Below are 16,110 nucleotides of genomic sequence, written 5' to 3'. Positions count from 1 at the left end.
AAGTGCCTCCTGTCATTCCTCTGTCTGTCCGTCTGTCTGGTGTCTCTCATTCAGTCCCACTCTCCTGCTTTTCTCCTGGCTCTCTCCTCCCAACAGCACGTCTGCTAACTTGATACAAGCACAGCAGCTCAGTGTACATGAGGGGATTAGGTGTAAGGAAAGTCCATTTCCTCCATTTATCACAAGAAATAGTCTGTGCTGAAAAGTCATGTGTTTGATTGGTCTGAAACTGTGACCCGGGCACCAGCTCCTACACTGGTTTAAAAATATACGCTCTGCTGTACAGTATGTTTGTGGTTTTACAGGAGCTCTGTGATAAATAGGAGACTATTAGAGCCACAGTGTAAAGTGCAGCAGTTTATTATTTTTAACCAGAGCTCTCAATGCCTAAAATCTGTCTGTTACATGACTGATTACTTCCCCTCACTTGAGAACCAGTCTCTTTGGCGAGGATAACTTCAGTTTATTATAATTTTTGCCTCATATTCTTGGTTTTGGGCACATTTTCTTTTGGATACATCAAAATTGTACCGACCAAGTAAGTTACTGAGATTTAATAATGGCAAAGTTGTTAAAAATAGCCTAAATCTTTTTTCAGCAGGGCAAGAAACACAAGCAGTCTGATGATTAGACAGGTTGTAAACAACAGCTCGAGATAGCCATACTTATTCTGTGTATTGTATGTGTTACGTATGTTGTAAACATGCATCACTTCAAAGATAGACTTCATGGTGAACTTTGACCTGCTGCACTTGCTTTAGTTATGCTAAGTTTCTCTGTGAAATGAGAGATCATAAACCGTTTGAATACAACCTAGCAGACTTTTATGAACATACTGATCTAACCACTGAACTAGTAATCTCAATATTCCCAGACTCCCCTAATAAATCACATGGTTTTAAGAGTTGTTGTGAGAAACACTTGGGAAAAGGGAGAAAAATGTGATTTCAAAAGCAATCCAGGCACTCCAAAAAAGAAAATATCAGGAGATGATGAAGGAAATACTAAAAAGCCTTTATTGCAGTGGCTAAGTCATTAAAAGGGTAATAATTAAAAAAAGCCAACATGTTTCAACCATCAGGTCTTCATCAGGGCTTCAAAACAAAACTTTGTTAACAGCTACGGCAAATTCAAAATGACTCATTCCGTCTTGTAAATTCAGAGTTAAATGCAATACATTGAGTTGTTTCAGTTACTGAAAATAAAGTTGTACCAGCCTGTCTGCTTCTGTGTTGAAAGTCTGTCTTACCTGCCAACATTTAGCAGCTGCTTGAACACACAGTTTCATCATTTACACTAAATTTATGAAAGAGGACAACATTTTATTGATCGTAAACGTATCAGATTTTACAAACACAGTAAAAGTAACCCACAAATGGTTACTTCTTTGATGCCCATAGAGAAAGTCCCCAGACTCCCTTTAAAAACGCTCAGTTTTGTGAGTTGTGGCATTTGGAGAAACTTTATAAACTTTGTGAAATGCTGTTTACAAATAATTCTTAACTATTTGGGCCTTTTTGTTAATTCAGTGACATTAAACATGAAGATTTTTCTTTATTGGTGTAAAAAAAAACAAAAAAACATTGTATCCTTTGTTCCATTAATGTAAGAGTTTATTTGCATCTTACTGCCGGGTGTGAACTGATGGGCATAAAACTGTCCGCCTGTGATCGGATCATTCAGGACGGTTGTAAATACCAGGTCTTTAGTCTTCTGTGGCTGAATGTGAGATTGATGAAAGGTTTGAGATTGAACCAAAACAGTGAAGTTGGGGGACATAAAACCAAAACCTCTCTCCTTTCAGCTCACTGCAGAGTTATGATAATTTTCCGTGGGTTCGTCACAAAATATGACTCACTTCACATTACACATGGGTATCTGACCACTTTCTTTGAGGCAGAATGCTGCGAGAGTATGAACCTCAAAATCAGGTCAGCAGTTTTCATCACTTTGTCATACTAAAAACAGCACATGTTGATTGTGTGCATTTCAAGCCTTCAACTCAGAGCAATTATGGAAAGCATCAACATGAGACGGTGAAATCGTGGCTTTTGTTATGAGTGTATGGTAAGCAGTGGTCTGTTTGGGAACCTGAGCCTTGAGTTCTGTAGATTAGATTTGTAGACAAGATGTGTTGAGGCATTGATAGAAACATTCAGGGCAGCAGATTCCGTCTGGGCCGAGTCATGAGCAGCGTGTCCAGACATGTCCTGTGCGTGGAGAGGACGACAAAACACAGGGGCTGATCCCAATCACACACGCTGACAAGAAGCCCGGTTTCCCTCTCCACTCTCTGTCTTCATTAGTCATCCTCGCCCCGTTCACTCCCCAAATCACTCTTTCACTTCAGTAGTTTCTATACTCACGCGTGTTTTCTTATCTTCTGAATCTGTCCTGTTTTATGTGATTTATGGTCACATGTGAACCAGGATCTCACTGCCAGCTCATGTAAAAGACCACAGCTGATGATGAGTGAGCGCAGGTTGATTTCTATCAGGTCAACCAGTGGCTGGGCTCCGGGGCTCAGTTGCAGCTGTCATGTCGAACAGTGACCCTGTGTGGAGTTCATGTCATGTGTGGGAGGCAGTGACAGACTAGCGGTTTCTGTGTCTCTGTCTGGGCTGGTCTGCATTGAGCAATCGGCCACATGTTTGGGCTTTGTGTGCAGCCTTTGAGCTGGTGTTTCCTTGGTGTGACTTGTGCTTTTGTGTTAAGGGGAGGTGAACCCTGTGGCCTGCGGGATGCCTATAGCTGCCCTGATTACATGTTGTGTGTGTCCAGCTGTCTGTCCGAGCCAGCTCCCGAAGCAACACAGAATAGAGAGAGGGGAAGAGTGAGAGCGCCAGATTTCTTCTCCTAATGAAAAACATACTGAGCGTTCCTCCAAAAAAAAAAGTCTCTTTTATTTGTTTCCTCTCTGCTTCCTCTTGCTTTGGGTTTTTCTTTTAATTGCAGAAGATTCCAGCCCAGAGCGAATTGAGGTTTCTCCCTCTTGTGGTAAATCTGAAAGCTCTTACCGGATCACGCTGTGGCTCAGCCATGCCAAAAGCGCAGCGTCACTTTCGACACAAACATATATCCCACCCCTCCCCGCTACCACAGCCGTGGCACGGGCAGTCAGCCAGTGGGCAGAAGCCACAGAGGTACTGCCCTGCCACCCCTCCTGTGAAGAAGGGCAAGGCCTGCTGCTATGGCTCATTGAGACCACTGCTATGATCATGCAGCCAATTTCTTTTTTTAATTCCCCAAAGACCATTTTTTATTATTCTTTAATCTGCTGTTCGTCTGCTGCTATTTATAGCTATTGTTGATCCTTCTTCCCCTCACATGAAACTGGATTTTGATTTATGAACGTAAACTCCACAGATGCTGTTCTGTTGGCAGTGTTGGTCAGTTGGTCGGCCACCACTTTGGTTCAGACTGAAATATCTCAACTACTATTACATGGATTGCATTACATTTTGTACAGAGAATCATGGTCCCCTGGAAATTTATCCTAGGTACTTCTAATGTCGCCATGGGGTATAAATTTGGGTATTTTACTGGAAAGTGTTTGCGCAGACATTCATAGTTCTGAGATGATATATAGCAATGATTTTTGTGATCCACAGAATTTTACTCTTTCGCCACTCTTAGTGTCTCCACTAATATTGGATGGATTTCCATGAAATTAGGAACAGACAGTCATGAATCGTAACCACTTATCCTCACTGTCATCCATTTTCCTTTTCCATCTAGCTCCATCATCTGGTTAAAATTCCAAATTGTCCAATACTCTGGTTTATTACCAGATATCTGCACAACAGAGCACATCAGCACCTGCTGTACTTTCTGATGCATTGTATATGTTGTACAGCCAGAATCTTTGTTTTAAGCGTTCAAAAGTGAAGTAGCATTATCAACAGTGTATAAAGTTACAACAATATTGATGTTGTGTCAAAGATGTCTGTTTATTGTACAGCAGAGATGTCTACTGAAGTTTGCTAACCAGCTAGCCCTGGCCTGTCCTGTCTTGTATTAACACTTAGCTGCAAGTTCTTTACGTTTCACAAGCTCACTTAGCTGTTCTGTCTAATAAATAAACAAAAAGGAAATATTCTTTTACCTACCTTCCTTGTTAAACAGAAAAATGTAATACCACCATACCGTATCTCTCTTTTACTGAACAAAGACAAGCTTAATTTACTTGTTCATTTGTTATTAAACACACTTTCTCGGTAATGTATTCACTGTTGCAAAAAAATCACCCGTCAACTCAGAGTCTACTATCAGTCCTGATGCAGCCGTCTTCACTACGAGGCTGCTGAGCTTGGTTAAGCTGAGCCCTGTTGACTGTGGTATATCGACTAGAATGCGATTTGCTTCAAGCTAGTTAACTAATAGCTGCACAGTTAACTGAGCTAACTGAATTAAGTAGCTAACAGCAGCTAGTAGCTACAGCCATTGATAGCTACATCAAAGAGTATAGTGAGCAGCAGTTAGCGGTTACTCTAACCCTGCCTAACCCTGACCCTATTTGTTTGGAGCGACCTTCAACAGGTGGCCATATCGCACACATTGTACCTTTAAAGCTAATTAGCAAATGTTAGCATGCTAACATTGTAAACATTATACCTGCCACAGGGCAGCATGCTCATGTTGTAGACTTTCACAGTCTTGTTTGCTTTAACTTCAGTATACAGTGAATCAGAGGACAGCATGTCTGTTTATGTGTTGAGGGGAGTTGCTGTGTATGCTGGCAGGTGGTGAGTTACACATGGCAGTGTTCACTCAGACTCAGCTCTAAACAGGGGCACGACAGTTGCTGTCAATGTTTTTCCCCTCGCTCCTCATACCTTTTTTTAGCTTTTGTTCTGAAATACCCTGAACCACATCTTTCTCTCCCTGCTTTACAAGTGTTTGTTTGCCTTTTAATTGGTTTGTGAGGCGCCCCTCCTCTCCCAAGGCCCAACTGAGTTGCCGAGATACAGACCATGAGAAGGAATTTCAGGACATCAGTAAATCTATGAAGGACTCCGGCAAATGCGGGCAAACATGGCTGTGTCTATAACAAAACAGTCCAGTACATTAAACGTCCATTCATCAAGTGGAGGGTTTGTTTCTGGGACACCTGAGGGCTCTGCTCTGTCAACAGGTGGCGCTTTGCTCGACAAACAGAAGTGAAAATATTGGTATGCATCAGCCGTCCCGTCTGTGACTTACTGTTTGTCCGAGTGACCAGGGCTGTTAGAAATGTTGTGCTCATCCTGCGTGTATGGCCTCAATGTTGTGAAATGAATGGAGGTTTGTCGGGCAGATGTGCTCGGAACAAGGTGATGTGTGTTCCCTCTCTAAACTTTAGATTTTATGTCACTTGTAAAAGCCCAGATTGACTGGTTTGTATGCGCAGACGAAGGGAACAGAGTTGTTTATCTTCTGACTGACGTAATTCTGTGATTAGCTCTGAGGTTTTTATACCTCCGCGCTCTGTCTCCCACACACACACACACACACACACACACACACAGTCTGTCTATGCTGCAGCTGACCTGAGACAAGGCCCATATGAACTCAATTTTCTCCCACAGACAGCCAAAACAACCAAAAACAACAACAAAAAATGCATGCTGACGTATGCAGATAGGAAGGAAATCAATAAAAAACAAACAAGGGAGGCAGAGCGGTGAGATGAAAGGAGGCTCGGAGGGCAGGCGGATGGAATTTAGCACATCTGTTACTTTGGCAGGGCTCTCAATCATGTGTGATGTTGTGGAGGCTGGAAGATGGTCAGAGAGCGTCCGTGTAGGTCGTCTCCAGGCTCGCTCACATGTTTTTCACCCATGGATACAAGGCAGGATAGGTTGTTTTTATTTCTGCGTACACAACAGGGAACATACCGTGAAACTCTTTGTGTTTTAGATTGACATTTTCCTGTTCAACGTTTCCTATCTCCCCTCCTTTGCACTCGGTCAAGAGGAATTTAGAGATTTTTAACGATATAGCTTTACAGCTCTTGGACATTTCTGTATTATTTATGTGTTGATTAGTTAACCACCGTTCTACATAAACACTTCTGGTATGTGTTGCTCAACACGTTATGAGCTTCTGTAAATCACACGGGAAAATATCTGAGTCGAACAAGAACTGTTTTCACAGTTCAGAGGCCAAACTGGATTAAGATTCTGTTGCAAATAATATCATACTAGCTGCTTTCTCTAGGCAGCTTTTGGTCCATTGATTTTTTGTTGCCTGAGTCTGAATTTTTTTCTCTGCATCTTTGTATGCTGCCACCTTGGTCAGGTCTCCTTTGCAAAAGAGCTTTCTAGCCTGAAACTGGGCTTCAGTAAAATATAAAAGCAGAAATCTGAATATTAGAAAAATCAACATTTCTCATTTTAGATCTTGAGACCTCGATGTCTTCTTGGACCGACTGTGTTATGTGGTGTTATTGAATCCCTGTTGCCCTGAGACAACCGCTCAAAACAACGATGTCTGCCAGTAACAACACAATCTCACCGGTCTGCCTGCCCCACAGTTTCTTTTTCTACCAGTAAATTACATGGAGCGACAGCCACAACCTTTTGAATGAATCACGTTTGGACGAAAATAACAAAACTGGCAGTGATAACAAAACTATTTTCCTGCCTGGCGATTATAATTGAAGTTTGGTAAATACCACCTCTTTTAGATCTCACCGAGTGTTTGTCTGGAATTCCCCCTCACACTGTCATAATCACATGGTGCATGCTCAGATCAAGAGACACTCCTTATTTATTTTCACAGCTTTGTTAAAACCATTAATGCACATGCACGTTCCGGTCACAGAGTGATTCATGGAGGGCTGGGAGCGTTTTAACCTCACTACCTTTAACCTCCTCCTGTTTGTCCCACAGTTGCTGCGGATGGTGACGTTGTCTGAGAAGCGGTGGAGAGCCCGGACGCGTGGAGCTGGCGGAGGAGTGGACGGGTGGAGCGACGAGGGGGAAGAGGGATTCGAGAGCGGTGACTGTGACGATGAAGATGAGTGCGCCGGAGTGTCAGGGCTGGGGCCGCCACCGAGACGCAAACGGTTACGCATCTTTGCAGGTTAGACACATGTATTCAAACTGGATCTCAAAATTAACTTTAAGTACACTTTGTGTGGTTTTAAATGAGGTGCTGCATCCACACAGATACCTTAGAATGACATTTAAGGTCCCATGTCATGCTCATTTTCAGGTTAATATTTTAAAAAGATGTTTACATACTTTAATGTTCCAAAAACACATTATTTTCTCATACTGTCTGTTGCTGCAGCACCTCTATTCAGCCTCTGTCTGAACGCTCGGTTTTAGTGCCTGTCTCTTTAAGGCGCACCTCCTGAAAAGTCCAGCCTGTCGTGATTGGTCAGCTTTACAGGCCTGAGCAGGCAACGCTTACCACATTTCCGCATCAGCTCTGCTGTGGGGCTTTACCGTACCCATGTGCTGGCTCGGCTTGATTGGGTTGAGTCGGCACAGCGCGGCAGGGATTTGCTTTTCCATTACAACCGGGCTACCCACTTTAAGGTGTGTCTTTAAAGGGTAACTGCACCAATTTTGCACATTAAAGTGTGTTTACAGGTCTGGGGGAGCACTACATATATGAAAAAAAATGTATAAAGCCTTCTGTGGCTCCAGAGGTACATGTAATCTGAGAAATTGCCTCTAGTGATGTCACTCAGTAGATAAACTGCATTGTGGGTAATGTAGGCACCTACATGGTTACCTACATACTTATTATTTTCACATATGCAGTGGTACTCCCCAAGACCTGTAAACACACTTTAATGTGTAAAACTAGTGGAGTTACCTTTAACTGATGACACACTTGTCTTGACTAGTGGTTCGTCTGTAATTACTCTTCCTTATTATATTATTATTATTGATAACTGCTCAAACAAAGCTCTGTGAAATTGTAATAAAAAAGTTCCATTTCCTATAAATTCTTTACAATAAAAGTCCCCTGTTAATTTGTAAGTTAAAAGCTTTCATTATGAAGCAGGAAAGTCAAGAAATGTTGGGTTTCACCTGCAGTAACTTAATACAGCCCCTAAAACAGCTGAAAGCGAACACAATGAAACAATAAAATACAGCAGATGTCTGAAAGTACAATCAGGGACACTGGAGCGAAACTAAAGAGATTCTGTTAGAAGCTACAAAAGCACTGAACGCTGATCCCACAGAGACTTTTAAAGAAACACATTTCTCTCAGGTCTCCTGCACAGACATGTGTCTCTCAACACACACTTGTATGCGGGGGAGAAGGGGGGCCATCATAGATTGGCTGAGGTCGTGAGACCACTCCGGAGAGGGTTCGTCCCAGACACAGTGTGGCACAACTCAGTGAAATTGGTGATGTAAGCAGAAATCAGAGCCCCTTTGGTGTTTTTGCAATGACAGCTGTGATGGCAGCATGATGATGACTGTATCATTGTGACATCACAACCTTATGGAAGTCCTAACGGCTAGTTTGAAGGCACAGTGTCTGAATACGGGCTGTGTACATCTCTCTGTGGATTGAGCGTTTTAATGCTTTCACCGTGTTTAAACAGCACCTAGACTTGCTTTTTAATCGAAAAAGACACGGAAATCTCACTTTCTACATTATGGGACATTTCACTTGCATTTATGAGGCAGGCTGTGATAAAATGTTGGGCACAACCTATTAAGTTGTTTAAGTTTTAAGCCTGCTAACCAAATTGGAGTTATTTACCTTAAAACTGGTAAGTGCAGGAATAGGTTTAGCTTCTTCTGCAGTGAGTCAGAGAGATCACAGTCCGAACACAGGCAGTGGGCACAGCAGAGCGGTGTTTACATGACTACTGTACATGTTGACACCACCGTGACACTATGCGGCAGGAGACGCGAGACTTCCTCAGGTAGCCGCCTCACCTCGACCCCTTGACCTCCCCGTCGTCAATCCCCTGGAAACGTCGGACATGCTCTCCTAAAGCCAAACAAAGAACAAATGAAGCTACAAACTGTTGGAAGAAAAGAAACCAAACAGAAAAGGAGGGAGAAAACAGCCAGAGAGCAGGAACAAGGGGGTTCGATACACCGACACAAAGCCAGCGCAGCTGAGCAAACACGGCAGAGGGAGTAGTCCTCCTGTCGGGGATGTTGTGGCAGAGATTTGGGTTCGCCAGGCAAGGGAGCGGGAGCAGGAACCCGGGGTTAACGCAGGAATCCTGCAGGGCCATCACTTCCAGCAGGCTGGGCCGTGAGAGTCTGATGCCCTCTTCTTGCATGCTCCTGTTAGCCTGACTGTACAGTTCTGCTTCGATACACAGAGTCATTATACTGTCTGCTCCGGCTCACAAGCTGCTGAAGTTGACACACTGGGAAATTAAAGCGCCCTTTATAGTCTGACCTCCATCTCAGTCTCAATATCCCCTTCATTTTCCCTTATCTGCTCAGTGAATTAGCAGATTAGATGTGCATTGTGCTCCTCGTGAGTGTGTGTGAGGGGGTCTGCAGGCTCATATACTCCTGTTTGTACATTAGCCAGTAATGTTTGCAGACCTTGAAGAGTCCCTTCTCATTGGCAGACACACAGATAGCCGCTGATAGCCTGTGATGACCCAGCAAAACGCTGACCTAGCACGGCCGCTCAGCCCATTTTGGTCAAACAGGGGACTGGGATTCAAAGGTCAACCTGCGAGCATGAGGCCTAATGGGCTGCCTGTCTGTGCTCTGCTGCCCCAAGATGGACGAGGCAGATCTGGTTTCACAAAGCCTGGAGCGGAGCGATGGTGTAGCAGACACACACACACACACATAAACACAAGAGCCAGGGAAAGGTGACAGAAGCTACAACAACAAGGTGCAGACAGGACAGAGGCAGGGCTGAGACCCCCACACAGCCCGGCTGTCAGCCTGCTGACCACACGGAGGATGTTCCCAAGCGTACGTAATGATTGATCTGTCCTCACTCATTCTCGGCACAGATCCCATGACCTTCTGATCACCAACGCAACTCGCACACAACACACACATAGACACACACACTTCCCCTCCTGACCGTTCAGACCCCACGTCGCACATTCCCCCGAGCATTCCAGGCCAGGGGAGCTATTCCAGGACGGGGACCCCCCCTACACCAACCCCACCCATCCAAAGCCAGACGAACAGCCAGGCACTGGACTGGTTATAGCTCACACACCAGACACTCACTCACTGACCTCTCTGGTGACGTGTCTGTTAATTTCTATTATTTGCAAGGACTGCAACAAACAGGTTTAATTGTTTAAATCATTTGAGGCTTCAACAGAATACCTACACACCAGCTATAATCGATTACAACTTCACACATGTGATAGGGTAAAAAAAACAAACACATTCTGATGATGGTCAGATGATTTAATGATTTGTTTTTTCGTCACTAATGTGTTCTATATGCACATTGTTTAAAGCAGGCCTTACTTTTCCTGATCAATACAGTAGCTGCTGCGGCCACAAGTGTCAATTATGGGATAATGTTATATTGTATGGGGTGGAAGTAACTAAGTACAGCAACTCAAATTACTGCAATTAAGTCATTTTATAGGCTGTAGTTGTACTTTATGAGTATTTTTTCAAGTCTGTTATTTTACACTTACTGATGTATGCATTGCACCACGTCATCTACTCAATTATTTTTAGTACTGAGTACAATCTGAATTATTATCTGAACCTTTCATCTGCATTTTTGTAGCCGATAAGGTTATCTGATCACAAACAGGCCAATTAAAACATTGCTGTGACCACTGAGCAGAACAGAGGAGGAGCTGAAGAGTTGTAAAATGTCTGAAGATTTGGAGAAACAGAAACCCCTGACTGAATGCCTGCTGTTGATAGTGCATTAAACATCAGCAGTTTAAAAGTAACTAATGCTCTGAGTATAATGTTCGAGAAGAATACCTTGTACTTATACTTAGTTATTATTTTCATACCAGTAGATTTACTTGTAATTGAGTAATATTTCAGTAATTAAATGAAAATTGTTTATGCTGCTACTACTAAGAATGTTGTTGTGTTGTGTTAATTCTTCTTCAGAAGTCACATACACTGTCAAACCTGACAAAGTGACTTTACTTAAAAAGAATCGAGGAAACCACTTACCTCAGAATTATAGACAATAGTAAAATACACTAATAATTTTCAATTGTTAAAATATCTTTAGCTCATACAACTTAAATTTAATAGTCTACCTCACTTGGTAATTCTTAGGTAATCCGTTTCCTTACTTTTTTAAAGTAAAGTCAGCTTTTAAAATTTATAGTGTAGCCTCACTGAAAGTATTTTTTAACTTTCCCTGTAGATGTGTGAATGAAGCTCTTTATTACAAAATCAAAAGTAACAAATATATATTTATGTATCATGTACCTGTTGCATTCAGACTGAGAAAATCATAAACATGAAAAAATGATTTTATATAATTATCTATAATCCCAAAATGTGTATGTGAACACACTCAATAATGTGTGCTTGGCAGTATGTGTAGTTGTTTTAATCCTGTAACCTGTGACACCATATGACTCTCTCTTGCTCATGATGAGGGCTCACCTGTGTTTCCATGCTTTCATGCACACCTGGTCTTTGACCAACAAAGAACCTGCCACCATATTCATGAAATCAGCTTAAAGTGTCTCCTTATTCCCTCATCCTCCTTTCATTCTACCTCCCAGTGTCACTTCAAATGTGTAGGGCAATGTTTCACCGCTGACAAATACCCCCCCTTTAGTGTGGTATATATGTTCTTGCGCATGTAGATCTTGTAGATCGTGAAAGTTTAAAAAGTCCAAGTCTGCACCAACAGAAGCTCCTCCTCCTCCCAAAGACAATACACTCTTGAAACATCTCGTCAGTAGCCTTGCCTTTAATTTCATGACTTTGTGACTTCACACTAAGTCACCGTCAAGTCATACATTTGCATAATTAATGCCTCGTGGCTAGTTTGCTACGTAAGAATTGATTTAACACAGCTCTGTTGTTAGCGGTTGGCAGCCGTGCTAGTGCTGGGTCAGGCATGTGTGAGCTGACCAATCAGAGGAGACAGGGTATTCAGGAGGAGACAGGAGCTACAACAGAGCGTTTCAGACAGAGGAGGAATACAGTGCTGCAGCAGTGGACAGTATGAGAAAACTGACGAGCATTAAAGCATGTAAACCTATTCTAGTAGTAACCCAAAATAAAATTATGAACCTGAAAATGAGCATAATATGTCTCCTTTTATAAATAACATGGTAACACATCATGTGAAAGTGAAACCTGTTTGATTTGTGAAAGCTCTTGCAGTTTGAAACATTGCAAATCATATTTACTACTCTCAGGATAATGTTTCTTGACTCAAGTCAATTCTTGAAACAAACTGAGAAAAAGTGGAAATAATCCACAGAAATGCCTCTTTTACTACAGTAGTTCACCACTCAATTCTAACCCACTTATAAAAATGGCCATTTAAGAGTCTTACGCTTACTGCTAGACTAAATAACTTGTTAAAATGGGTTTTTGAAGCAGTTTGGAAACATTCAGTAGTCTGAGAGCCAACAGTTGGTGGGCTGTGCCACAGCTCAGCAGCCCAGAGCTCTGCCTTGTGTGTTTTCTTGCTGAGCTGGACGGGGCCTTCGCTGTGCACTGTGCCTCGCCATGCTCAGCAGGAGCCGCGTGAATAGGCCTCTTGTTATGTTCCTGCACTCAGACATTCGGTCACTGTAAGCACCCCGAAGGCAAGCTGCTCTTTTGGGAAGCTCTTGAGCATTTTATCAGCACCAGGGGTTAGCAAAATACAAAGTGGAAATATTCCTGTAATGTGAAACACGCGGCTTACGATGAGAGGCTGGGCTGGGCTCACCTTTCAGGTCTGCTCCAAATTTTGTGGCTGGAACAAAGGAGCGAGTAAAAGAAAGAAGAAGGTGATGAAAGAATGCGGATAAAGAACAGAAAGAGACAAAAACACCTTTGATAAGTCTAAAGGTTGATACACTGGGAAACCTTAACATTCTTTACTCTGTATGTGGGTCCAATTGACAGCTGTACGTGCTGCCAATACGAGAACCTGGTATGTTAATTAACTGCAGCTGCGACCCCTGACCCTCGGCACCTGATAGGTGAGTCACACGGCACCGGTCCTCCACAGTAGTGTTTGCCACATGTCTTCATCAAAAAAGCCATAAGCCAGACACTGTTGACATTAGCTCTGGCAGCTCCGGGTGCATCCACCCTGCACACTGTTTCCTCCTCCTTTAAGCTCCATATACTTTCATAAAGCCCATTATCTGAGCCACCGCTCTCATGAATGTGCTTCCTGTTTAACAGTCATCCACATGTGGTTGCCAGGTAGAGGGCCCGCTGCGTGCCACAGGTTAGCGTGAGACAGAAGGAAACAGGCTCAGACGATGCAGATGTGCGAGGACGAGCGCAGGTGTTTGGGTGGAGGAGGAATCTGGGTGCCCACATGGCCTGTGTCCTCAGCAAGCAGAGCCAGATGATACAAAACATGCAGACTTTAGTATTACTGTTTGAGGCCTACCTCTATCAAGATTAAATCATCTGCCAACATATATCAAATAAAAGGGAACAGGTGAGACTCCTGAGTCCGTTTTTATCTAACATCCACAGCAGTTACAATTTTGTAATCTAAATCTAGATAGATATCTGCATATGAATGCAAAACGTGAGAAGATTTTGGTTTCGGAAGGGTTCTGGTTGCTGTTTGTGGTCCAAGCTGTTTTGACCAATCAAGTATGAGCAGTCTTTGGTTGCATGCAGGTAAACAGTCTGTGGAGAGCAAAAGAGACTAAATGCATTGGCTGAAATCATGGAACCCATTGGCTCTTGCCTGACGATGGTTTAGCTTTTTATTGTCTTTTTTTACATCTGCCAAGGTTATGTTTTCAGCCATTTCTTTTGGTTGGTTGGTCAGTTGGTCAATTAGTCGGTTGTTTGGTTGGTTGATAGGTTGATTGGTTGTTTGGTGGTTGGTTGGTTGGTTGGTTGGTTGGTTGGTTGGTTTAGTGGTTGATTGATTGGTTGGTTTGGTGGTTGGTTGGTTGGTTGTTTTGGTTGTTGGTTGATTTGTTGTTTTGGTTGTTGGTTGATTGGTTGTTTTGGTGGTTGATTGATTGGTTGGTTTGGTGGTTGGTTGGTTGGTTGGTTGGTTGTTTTGGTGGTTGGTTGATTGGTTGTTTTGATGGATGGTTGGTTGGTTGGTTGATTGGTTGTTATGGTGGTTGGTTGGTTGGTTGGTTGATCAGCAGGATTACACAAAAACTACAGAACAGATTTCCATGAAACTTGGATGGAGGATGGGTCTTGCCCCAAAATACACCCAATTAACTTTTGTTCCAAAATTTTCATCAATTTCTCAGGGAATAATGCATGAATCTTTATGAAAAATCAGGCGTATTAAGTTGACTGGTATCTATGAGTGAGTACAATTTGATGTAGATCATAGATCTGGTTATCTTAAATTATAATTATTAAGTTATAGGTGGTTCTGGGGGACAGGACTATCGAATGTGATATTGGATTAGGCTTGATTGAATTAATGGGGACTGTTGGGCCTTGGTGGAGGTAAGCGCCATTCCATTTTTTTTAAATGTATCTGCATTCATTTAAAGATAAATTGAGTCATCTCTCAACTCCAACATCATTCTTGCATCTCAAGTTGCCAGTCGGACTGTAAACAATCTGGCTCTGGATATCTTCTGGCCCCGAAACATTGGCTGTTGCCAACAGAGGCCAGATAGCCAATGGGTTCTGGGATTGTAATAAATTAACTTTGACTTGAAATTTTCCAGACATTTTATTTTCAACCATGTTAGCAGCATGGCTCTAGGAATAGCATGCATTGTTGATAGATCTCAAGGTGTTAATCGGCCTACTACCCAGGTACAGAATAAATATGATGGGGAACATAGTAAACATTGTACCTGCTAAGCATCAGCATGTTTGCATTGTACTGTGGGGATGTTAGTATGCTTACACATTTAGCTCAAAGCACCACTTTCCCTCAGTGCAGCCTCACACAGATGTTTGTTGTAGACTCTTGTTATTTTATGCCAACCAGAAACATAAAATGTCAATCAAAACCCTTTTGAATTCCTCCAACCCTGAAAAGCTTTGGTTGCGATAACATGTATTGATGTCGCAAAAAAAAATAAAAATCTGCAACCAGTGATCTTAGGTCTTAGATCTTAGTATTGCTTTAATTCCGCATAATTATGATTTATTTTTTCAGGGAAAGCAAAGAACAGATGTTTTTGCTCAGTTGCAGCTTAAAAATCTTTATTCCAAAAAGAGATTTGGAAGAAATGCCTTCTGCTCTCATCCTTGGCTGACAAAAAGATCATTCTTTAGCCAACTAAAATCTCTTTATCTTTTAGATGATTAATGACAAACTTAAAGCGATGATTGTTTTCCAAAATGGATATATAATGTTTCTGGAGAAGTCTTTCAATTGATTAAAACATCGGGTTAGAGGAGGTGTTGAAAGGTTTAAGGGTGGTGTTGGTGGAGAGACTGATAATGTGTAGCATACTGTAAGTGTTCTGACCCAATGTTCTCTACAGCCGTCCCTCCTTGAGCTTATAAACAACCTCTGTAAATTCAGCCAATCCTCCTCCTTCCCCACCTCCTCCACGCCCCTCACAAAAATAATGAAGCTTGCCACCATCTGTGTAAACAGACTTGGCTAGTAAGCGCTGCAGTCCTCCCTTGCTCTGGTTCCTACTGGAGCCAGCCACAAGGCCCTGTGTATCCCCAGTTATGGGGCTGAGTGTGGTGGCAGTGGAGGGGAAGATGGGGAAAAAAGGGAGGAGAGGAACACAGGGATGAAGTTACCCTCTTATTGGACCCTTGTTGGTCTTCCGCCATGGCATTTTCTCAAATCAATCCGGGGATAAAACCCATAAGATTAGTCAGGAGGCAGGAAGAAGAGCCCTGGTTTTAATTTCTGTGGATACGAGCGCACAGAGCAAACTGGGTTCTCATCATCTACGCGAGCAGGGGGGGCCCACCGGCATCTGATTCACTTTGTAGGCCTATGCATTTTTCTGTGTTTGTGTGTGCCTCTCGGAAAAAGCGTTTGTTTGCTCAAGAGCTTTATTTACATTCACAGGCACTTTTTGGA

The 16,110-nt window shown here is 42.7% G+C and overlaps 1 protein-coding gene and 1 long non-coding RNA gene across 2 annotated transcripts in view; one reads left to right on the top strand and one right to left on the bottom strand.

The window, feature by feature from the left end:
• gpc3 (glypican 3) overlaps nucleotides 1-16,110 on the top strand; it is a 113,944-nt gene that overhangs the window by 90,501 nt on the left and 7,333 nt on the right. Inside the window, exon 7 of the mRNA XM_073486327.1 lies at nucleotides 6,873-7,065. Within this exon, the coding sequence (XP_073342428.1) occupies nucleotides 6,873-7,065 (193 nt within the window). The remainder of the gene's footprint in view (nucleotides 1-6,872; nucleotides 7,066-16,110) is intronic.
• Nucleotides 3,932-9,416, bottom strand: LOC141012803 (uncharacterized). Its single transcript, XR_012180410.1, has 2 exons — nucleotides 8,713-9,416; nucleotides 3,932-5,852 (listed from the first exon to the last, which is right to left on the bottom strand). It is a non-coding gene; the product is annotated as an uncharacterized lncRNA (long non-coding RNA).

This window comes from Pagrus major, chromosome 18, assembly GCF_040436345.1.
Source record: "Pagrus major chromosome 18, Pma_NU_1.0".
Lineage (NCBI taxonomy): Eukaryota > Metazoa > Chordata > Actinopteri > Spariformes > Sparidae > Pagrus > Pagrus major.
Note: the sequence above shows the minus strand (reverse complement) of the source record. Positions and strands in the feature narration are given on the sequence as shown.